The sequence below is a fragment of the Pholis gunnellus genome (genome assembly GCF_910591455.1).
Source record: "Pholis gunnellus genome assembly, chromosome: 17".
Lineage (NCBI taxonomy): Eukaryota > Metazoa > Chordata > Actinopteri > Perciformes > Pholidae > Pholis > Pholis gunnellus.
Window position 1 is genome coordinate 11,593,512 of NC_136544.1, and position 10,193 is coordinate 11,603,704.

Here is a 10,193-nt window from a genome sequence, read left to right on the forward strand (position 1 = left end):
TATGTGCAATTCAAATCGCTCTCAGCTAACAAACTCCACAAATTTACATATCTCTAATGTACTTAAGCAAGTATAATGTTGCTATGTAGCTCCTCTGTACCTGCATCTGGCAAACTGGGGAAAGAACTTTCAGAAAGAAACCTTTGTGCTGCTTTGGGAGTTAAGACTCTGCCTCTTAATCATTCAGCCATGTACATTAACCCTGGTCCAATGCAATGTGACAGAGGCTCTTTGTGAATATGATTTTAATCTATAAATCAAGTCTTTAACGAGAAGAAGGTTTATTCATGCATAGGAAGTCAGTAAAACTGTGAATATATTTACACAAACTAACCTATGAAAAACTTAAAAGGACTCGAAAGAGAAGCAGTGGGGAGCAACCAAAAGCAACTCTCTGGACATTTTCCAATTGGGTTGTGGCTCGCCAGCAGATCAAAGCTTGGATAATCCCAGGCCTGGATGGCCTGGCTACTTGCAAATGAACCGAAATGTTAAAGTAACAACCAACAGGGAGTCAGGTTTCACAAATGAGTGTGCCAGTGTGAGTTACAGTGAAGGAAGACAAGAGCGGAGGAGAAAAGAAAGACGTGAGAGTGAGGGGAAGACATGGAAGAGACAGAGCAGAAGTCCGAGTGTGTACAAGATAAGGTGAAGGAGGAGGGGAGGTTCGTGGTTGGTGCACTAGTATGTGACGTCAGCGGCTTGTTGGATTGAGGTGCTTTGTCCTGCTGATTTTAATCCCAACTCGTTAAGGAACAGAGAGCGAGTGCCTGTGCAAGCCCTCTGGGGAAAGAGGGAAAGTGACGGGAGAAGGAACGAACTCTAAACATTCCACCAAGGGAGATAAGTGGAGCGAATTTACGGATTGAGAGACGGAAGAGGGGGAGAAATCAAGCATTTTGGTTTTGCTTTTCAGGTTTATGCCTGCTTTGCCTCATTACCCTTTCCCTTTTTTGTCCTAAACCGCTTTACTTGCAATCTTAACGTGTGGCCTGTTCAAGGATGCCCACCAACGGAATAAATAGGGCCCTAAAACTGCAGTTTGGTCTCATCAACTATGAGAGCCGCTACCTGACGGCTGAGGCTTTCGGCTTCAAGGTGAACGCCTCAGGCGTCAGCATGAAGAAGAAGCAGATCTGGACCTTAGAGCAGGACGAGCAAGACGGCCAAGTAGTGTTCCTCCGCAGCCACCTGGGACGCTATCTAGCGTCTGACAAAGATGGAAAGATGACATGTGGGGCAGAGAAGCCTGACCCCGACTGCCGTTTCCTTATTGTGCCTCAATCTGATGGTCGCTGGGCACTGCAATCAGAGCCTTACCTGCGTTATTTTGGAGGCTCGGCTGACTACCTCTCCTGCTTTGCCCAAGCCATTGGGGAACAAGAGCTCTGGGCCGTCAATTTGGCTTTACACCCGCAGGCCAGCCTGCTCAGTGTGGCACGTAAGCGCTATGCCCATCTGTCCGCTTCAGATGGAGAGATCTCAGTGGATAGCAACATTCCCTGGGGAGTGGACTCTCTGGTCACCTTGGTATACCTCGATGGCAAGTACAGCCTGAAGACCTGTGACAGCCGTTTCCTCAGCAATGATGGCAAACTGGTGAAGGAGAACACCGATACTACTAGCTTCACACTGGAGCTTAAATCTGGCAAGCTGGCCTTTAAGGACTGTGGTGGAAAATACCTGACCCCAGTGGGTCCCACAGGGACGCTGCGATCTGGCCGATGCTCCAAGCCTGGAAAAGATGAGCTGTTTGATCTTGAGGAGAGTCATCCGCAAGTAGTTTTTCAAGCAGCCAATAAAAGATTTGTCTCGGTCAAGCAAGGTAATTAGTCTGCATTGCACTCTTGAGAAAATAATGAAACATTTAAAAAGGAATAGTTTCATACAGAAAATGGATTGGATTGCTGCACTTACAGTATTATGTTCTCAATCCATCGATGAGGAGCTTTAAAGTGGAAATGATTTTCATAGTTGAAAATCATCGAGACTAAGGGATGAGATTTGATTGTTTGCATATACATTATAAAGAACCTTGAATCTATTCAAAAGGAAGCAAACTAAAAGTGTAGCAAATGGGAATAAAAACCATATGGCGAACATGTGAGCTAAACATAGCTAGAACTCCTATTAGAGGCTCCATGCTGAGTTCAGACACGGGGAAAAGAAAAAATAATTGAATTCTTGACAGACAGAAACACTGCAATTTCCTCCACTATGGTTTTTGCAATCACTTTGCAGCTAAAGTCCCTTTGTACTTTAACAATGTTAGCACCTGAGACTAGGTGAGACCATTTTCTGATTCTTTAAAGAGCAGAGCACTATATGTATTTTTTAAATTACCTTTTTCAAATGACTCTTTATTAACCACTTAGTATAGGTTTTTATCTTCATGGTCTGTGGTTAAATGCAATAGTCATCTTTCATGTACCGTGGATTTCAGATCAGTTGTCCTCTCAGATTTTGCTCTATATTCTTTTTTCTTTCAGTATTCAGTTTCCCTTCATTTTAATCTCTACAAGAGTATCTCAAAGCTACTAAAAAACAGACCAAGGAGAACACAGATGTTACATGTTGCAGGTTTAGGTATTGACTTTAGCTAAGAGTTTAGCCCTCGCTATATAACAGCTAAACACATAGCACAGTAGAGTGCACTGTCTGTGAGTGGCCTGTTGACAAATAAGAATACAGTACATTCTCGAGTGGAGCAGTACCACAGTTGGGTGTTGCAGGCATAAAGTGTATCCAAAAATCAAACTGTATAGTAATTAGGGATTTTTGATAACATGAGCAGGCTGGATTTGTTTTGATTGAATGTTTGCAATTGCATTACAGTGACCAAAAATCAGATCAGCAACATTAACCAGCTAATGGGGGAAAGCGCTACCCTTCTTGATTACTTGCTGGTTCAGAATTGTTGACAGCCATACTGTGGTGGTAATTGTGGTAATGGGCTTTGTCGTATCCACTGTGTGTCTATTGAAGATTAAGCAGCGTGCAAATAACTTAAGGGCAGACCTGTGCCCCACGGGCGTCAATTACAATCAATGGACTTTAAGCCTTGGCTACTCACTCTTTACCGTCAACCATCGAGGGAAGTTCTCCAAATTGTGGGGCTCTTTGGTCAGCCAGTGTGGCAGTGAGGTGGCAGCCAGACAGAGCTACAGCCAGGCCTTACAGGAATTACAAAGTCTCCTGTCAGCCTGCATGATGTGATTTTCTCTGTCCTGTATATTCAAGCAAACGGTGTGGGAGGAAAGAGGAGCAAATTATGTTCTGTTGCAGCTTTAAAATTCAATTAAAACAACTAACAGCCTTATTTAATCTAGCTGCACAATGCACATGCAATACTACAGCATATTTTAGGAACGAGATCCTCTAACTTTAGACTGCACTCACTATTATGCTTATGCGTGAATAGAATTCTGCATTAAAATAAGGTCACCATCAAGGCAATATTTCAACAACCTAGCACTCTATTCTCATAATATAGGGCAAATAATTACACTTTTAACTGTAGTGTCTGGCCTTGTGGCAGTTCCATGTTTTTTAAGGAACAAGGCACTGAAAGCTGCTTAGTGGGCCCTGCGGTGCAGATTTGCATTTCACCACTCAGGGAATTACAGCAAGCGAATGAACAGGAAGGGTGGAGGGGTGACTGTGGGGGATTAGAGTTGTAACAAGCTTAAGAGAAAGGTTGAAGGACATTTCTGTGGCATCTAATTTGAACTACAGCAGACAGAGTTCAGTTATAGGCTACACGTCCGGGTATTCTCCACCGCCTGACACACCCCACCAGTCGGAGTTAATACATGCGGATTAAGTGTATAACACTAGATTGGCTAGTTGTGATTGAAGTTAGGCACTTGACTGAATAGCGCACCAACTGACTAAGTGAAAAGATGGACACATGTTTATGCAAATGTTGTGTTAGGTGTAAGCTTTACTTAGACACTTGCTTTTGTATGCAAGGAGTTGATCACATGGAATTTGTTGATGAGCAAAAAGTTCATAAAGTGAGGCATGGGAACATCCAAAGCTCACAGAAGGCCAGAAAGCAGTTTAACGTGATCCTCTGCACAAACTCTATGAAACACTCCCACAAACTTGAAAGGTGAACATATTCCGATATCGACATTATTTCAGAGTGTGGTGGGGGGGGGGAAGGGGGCAAAACATACCAATGTCTCATCCTGTAGTATAACAACCTGACACAAACCTCTGGTTTTCGATGATGGAGCAAACTACTTTTTTTAAATCATCACCTTTGAAGTGTAGAAGGAGTCAATGTTTTATAGGCTACTTAAGAGATGGATTTTGGGAAGACAATTTTTCATAAAATGATTCATGTCGAAAGATTAAAGGTTGGCACACATTGCAATCTCCAAATGTGTTTGAAACTCTACTACTTTTCACAGACTGACATCTTGTTACACTAAAGCATGATGTAATAAGTCTAGTTAAATGCCATAAATACATGAAGGTGACTGAGAATTTGGTCAATGTATCATCCAATATGTTGGCATTTGCTATTGCACTTGGACACAGCCTTAAATTATGAGAGGCTAATCTGTGCAGGAGCAGCCTTGAAGCAACACCTTGCCAAAGCATCATGCATTTGTGTACGGCACCGTCAGGGAGGCGAAATATGTCACTGGACACCAGAATTGCTAAAAATAAATAAAAAAATAGATCACCCAAAATAAATCAATGTATAAAGAAGTAACATCAACCAAGAAATGCATGGATGACGTTAAATATCGTATTAATATTGTATCATGCACACACGTCTCTTTGGCAATGCCTGAGAGAGGAAATTACATTTGAATGAATGCCACATTGTAATCGATTGTTTGTATTGAACAAAGACATAATTATTGCTGCCTTTTCTTCCCTTATCACCAGGAGTGAGCATTTCAGCCAATCAGGACGTGGAGACAGACATGGAGACCTTCCAGATGGAGATCGATAAGGAGAGCAAAAGGTCTATGTTCAGGACCAATGGTGGATCCTACTGGACTCTAGTGACTCACGGAGAGATCCAATCCACCGCCACAGAAGTGTAAGTAGCCCATAGCTTTCAAAGAGGAGCTTTCCTCAATGTTGTAACTTACCTCTCACTAACTTCTCCGTGCTTTTATTCCCAGCGTGGTCAACACAATGTTTGACATTGAGTGGCGAGGGCAGAGAGTGGCACTCAAAGCAAGTAATGGAAAGTACGTTTGCACGAAGAAGAACGGGCAGCTGTCAGCAGTCAGCGATACAGTGGGTAAGAGCTTTCAGGCAAGCCACCTGAGATTCAAAGTTGTGCCACAGGTAACGCTTCGTTGACCCACGCGAAAGAAAAAAAAAACAGCATTTGTCCCTCATTGCAGGTGATGACGAATTATTCCTGATGAAACTCATCAACCGCCCTATGCTGATCCTTCGTGGAGAGACCGGCTTCGTGTGTCACCACAAGAACTCCAACACTCTGAACGCAAATCGATCCGTCTATGACATTTTCTCATTGATCTTCAATGATGGCGCCTACAATATTAAAAGTCAGTGTTTTATGTGTGCACGTCACAACACACTATATTTCTGCATAACACAATCAATATATATCTGTATCCTGTTTTTATAGACGTTAAGCATCTACTAAATCAATTCAAAGAAATAGCTAACATATAATCCACCGATATCCTTCTGCAGGTGTGAATGGAAAGTTCTGGTACGTCTCAAGCAGTGGCCTGGTGTGCACAGATGGAGAAAAGCCAGAGGACTTTTTCCTTGAGTTCCTGGAGCATGGACGCGTCGCCATCAAAGGCTCTGATGGCAAGTACCTTCGTGGAGACCAGGGAGGTACGCTTATGGGTGACGGTACAACTGTTGATGTATCTTCTCTGTGGGAGTTTTGATCAGGGTCCTCAAAGAAGAAGAAAGCAAGTGAGGTGCAGGACCCGCTTCTATCAGCTCAAATGAAGAGGACTGAGCGGGTAACATTTTCCTGACTGTTTTTATACTAGCTGCCAGGTGCCCAATACCATGTTTTTTGTTGTTGTTGTTTTGTAATTGGGAAGAAGTGAACACATTAGGAACGTATGTGTGGTGTTTACTGTAAATGTTCTGTCTCTCAAGTGACAATGTCATCATCAAACAACAGATACTGTGAAAATATGTAATTTCACAAATACAGAACATTATGGCTGTCCCAATTCCATCAGACACACTTTGTTCAATATAGGTACAGTGACAACCAAATATCTTTGAAGGCGGCCATACTGATCAGTCAAAGAGAAATGTAACAACTGGGATGGGATCACACCAGCTGTAATGTTAAATTGGGCCAGAGGCATAAATTGGGGAGGCTTAAAAGGTGACGATAATATCAGTGTCGCTAGTGTAGCTTGTAAAGAGTGACGCTGCCTAACTCGGTACATTAGACACATTTAGTTCTTCTGCTCCTGTTGAATTCCTCTGGCTAAATTGAATAAATATCTCGAAACACTGAAAGAAATGTTGACGATTTCGCTGTCAATCAAAACTGATCTACATCTGGTGGAGACACATCAACATTCACACTTCAACTGAAAATCAATTAAAAAGAAAAGGATAAGGATCGATCAGTGTGGCAGCATTCTTAGGTTTACTTATAGAAAACAAACAGGTACACTCATTTCTAGACAGAAAATAAACTTCATTTGGTTAAGGTGACTAGACCTTAATCGACCATGTTTATCAGGATACTTCTATAACCTCTATCCTACTACTGATCCTACTGGGTTTGTTTACAGATTTCCAATGATTTCAATACTTTGACATGTTCTGTTAGTGGGATCATTGATGTCACTCGAAGCAAAGGTAATGCACCACTGTCTTTGAGGACAGCGGATGGCTGGTGCCAATGATGTTTTTCATTTATCTTTTAGGCCATTTACAGCTTCCATAAAAGCACTATATGAAGTAAATTAAGAGGACTGGAGCAAATAGACTGTACTGTCTCAGGCACCTCTGCAATGCGGAGCAATGTCCGAAGAGGATATTAGAGGATACTTAACTCAGCATCACTGCAAAAACTGAAATATCTTTTTGTGTAACATATAGAATTACAGAGACAGGGCATGTTCAGAGACAACGGATATCAGTAGAAATGTTATTTATATCCACATCAGGGCACATTTAGAGCAATTTGATGGACTATACATCCTTTTAATGTACCAGGTATGAACTCAGAAAGTGCTTCTCTGGTGTTCTACCTAGGGGCCTTAAACAATAACGCACTCTATATCCCTTTATACACTGTTCAGATGTTCAGAGTTGGGTGGTGAGATTAGAACATATAATGGATTTAGATAACAGACCGATTTCAAAAAAAGATTTCTTACTGGAATACAACAGTGACTTCCTATAATACATAACGAAGAAGCAAATGTTTTTGAATATAAATCTTTAAAATGATGCTCGTTTGTTTTTCAAGTCAGATGAGAAGTTGTAGTGAATTTCGATTGTGAAGTGAGTGCTCTGTACACTTTGTCGTGTTCGTCAAACCCATATCCAATGTGGCAGCAAACTGCTACTTCAGCCAGATTTGGAAAATTCGCTGTTTACAAAGCTGGGATATCCGTCTTCCCTCTGCACCCAGTCTTTTTGCATGGCTAGGCCAAGAACATCCCACTGAAACTGATATGAATCTTCTCATCGAACTCTGGACAAGACAGCAAACAACTGTATTCCACAAAATGCTGGAGTGTTCCTGTCAGTAATCTACCAAACACTGCTTTTGTAAAATGTGATCAGTAGCCTCTAGTTGACCCTTAGCCAGCACAGCCCTTTCAAGGAGGACGTTTTTGTATTTTGATCTCACGGGACTCATTACATTCTCCTGACACCCATCAATGGCACAAGCTGCCTAGACTTTATTGGCACAGATGTTGGTGTGCAGCAAATGGGACAACCTGAACCTTTATACAGTTTATCCTGTAGATTTTTGTCAGTTATTAACCAGGATGAAATCAAATCTGCAATAGTTCAAGTGTAATGTCTAAACCAGTGGTTTTGTGATGTGTGCAATTAATAGAGAGACATTTTAGAAAGCAGGGTGTAAAAGGTTTGGTCACCTGTGCATCCTGTGTCAGCCCCCGGCCATATTTTAGAATCTATTTAACATAGATGGGTTTTTTTTGTTTTATTATATGAATTTTGAAAATGTTGATAACAATAAAAACGTGACAATATCTTTGTTGACTTTGGGACTACAATTGTATGCCAAGCTAAGAAAATACGAGTGGACTTTGTGATTCAGCAGTTCAGATGGTAGAGGAGGTTGAGCAATGGTTGGAACCCCGGCTCCAGCTGTCCAACGCGTCCCCAGAATCGGCAGTTTAAACAAAAGTGTCGGACAATTTATTGTAAGGTAATGTCCAGAACATTTGATTTCTCTGACGAAGAATGTAAAGCATGATGAATTTGGTTTATTATATGCCATCAATTACCCTTTTTATAGCAGACATTTTGACTTTTCATCGCAGGGATGGCAAACGGTAAATGGACTGCACTTATCACAGCACCTTTTTATCTGAACAGTCAAAGCGCTTTACATTATGGAAATCATTCATTTCACACAGACACACGCCAGCGGTGACAGAGCTGCCATGCAAGGCTGGCCTGCCCATTGAAAGCAACATCGGGTTCAGTGTCTTGTTCAAGGACACTTTGTCATGAGGACAAAAAAAATAAATGCCGTTGAGCAAATTACTCATGTCGTACTGTACATCAAGCATGCAATTTGTCACTCAAGCTGAAGAAATTAATCAAAAGTATTATTTTCAATTTTGTTTTTCTTGCGGTGTTTGAAAAAGGCCTTTTACAGTTCAGAATTTGACAGTAAATGTCATCAAAATATAACGGCCACCGGCGAGTCTGCATACAGCCGGGAGGTTGAACAACTGGCCCTTTGGTGTGGTCAGAACAACGCTCTCAAAAACTGTGGAGATGACAGTTGACTTCAGTAGGAGCCCCCCCGTCACCATTCTGAACAACACTGTCTGTTGTGGAAACCTTCAGGTTTCTAGGATCCATCTTCTGCCAGGAGCTTTAGTAGAATTACAAAATGGACATCTTTAGGAAAAAGGCCCAGCAGAGACTGAACTTTCTGCCCCAGCTCAGGAAGTTCAACCTGCCTCCAAACTGGACAGGAACACACTACAACAGACAGACAGGACTGCAGAAAAATAAAATCATTGGTGCCAGCCTGTCCTCCATCCAGGACTTAGGAGTCAGGAAACGGGCAGGAAGCATCACTGTACTGTAGACTCCTCGTATCCTGGACATAACCTGTTTTAGCTTCCCCCCTCTGGAAGGCGCTACAGAGCACTGGACACCAAAATCCCGCAGGCCATCACTCTGATGAACACTTAACATCAGTCATACACTGTCAATAACCCTCAACACCAAAACAACCACTGTTGCCATTACAGATTATAATTTTGCAGTTTGTAATGCAATTTTGTATATGTAAAAAAATCATCTGTCACTGTCATTATGAATCATACAACTTGTATATACAGTATAGGGACAATTTAACATGCATATACTGTACATAGCCATCCAGTCTATGTCAATCCAGTATGTATTTCTTTGCACTACTTGTATAATTTGCAACTTCCAGAAGACTCGACTTGAATATGGACGTTTATTTTATTTCATGGTTAGTTATTGAGTGTGATGCAAAATAGTCTTAGTCAAATTCCCTGTAAACGTGTGTACATGTACTTATGTAATAAAGCCAATTCTGATTCAAGACTTTCCCAACAGGGCAGATTTTGGCTCAGTAGGAAAGGCAAGGTAATTAATAACTGATGACTAAATCCTGACTATTATTCAATAGATGTGCCGGCTCCAGGCTCCTGATATAGTGCTCTTTGGGGGACATTTAAATGGCACCAAGATACCATTCATTGCTTTTATTACGACAGTATGATGAGTCATAATACCCAGTAACTGGTTAAAAGACAATTTCTGTATTTGGCCTTTACTTCGTCAAGAAAATGATTTAAAAAAATGATGGTAACAATTAAACCAAAATGCTGAAATATAGTCTTGGCAGCTATTTCCCAACCACAACACAATCCAAGCTTGTCAGCATTCGTCCCAAAAATTCAAGTCAGAAAGGACTCTTAGATCAGTGTGGTATTGCTAATAGGATTTTCCCA

The 10,193-nt window shown here is 41.5% G+C and overlaps 1 protein-coding gene across 1 annotated transcript; it reads left to right on the plus strand.

Annotated features, from left to right (window-relative positions):
• Positions 1-1,002: 1,002 nt before the first annotated feature.
• Positions 1,003-5,900, plus strand: fscn2a (fascin actin-bundling protein 2a, retinal; the record flags this gene model as incomplete). Its single annotated transcript, XM_079177887.1, has 5 exons — positions 1,003-1,825; positions 4,906-5,062; positions 5,148-5,269; positions 5,376-5,543; positions 5,695-5,900. 5 exons carry the CDS (start codon positions 1,003-1,005, stop codon positions 5,898-5,900), a joined length of 1,476 nt encoding a protein of 491 aa, XP_079034013.1.
• Between the last annotated feature and the right edge of the window lie 4,293 nt (positions 5,901-10,193).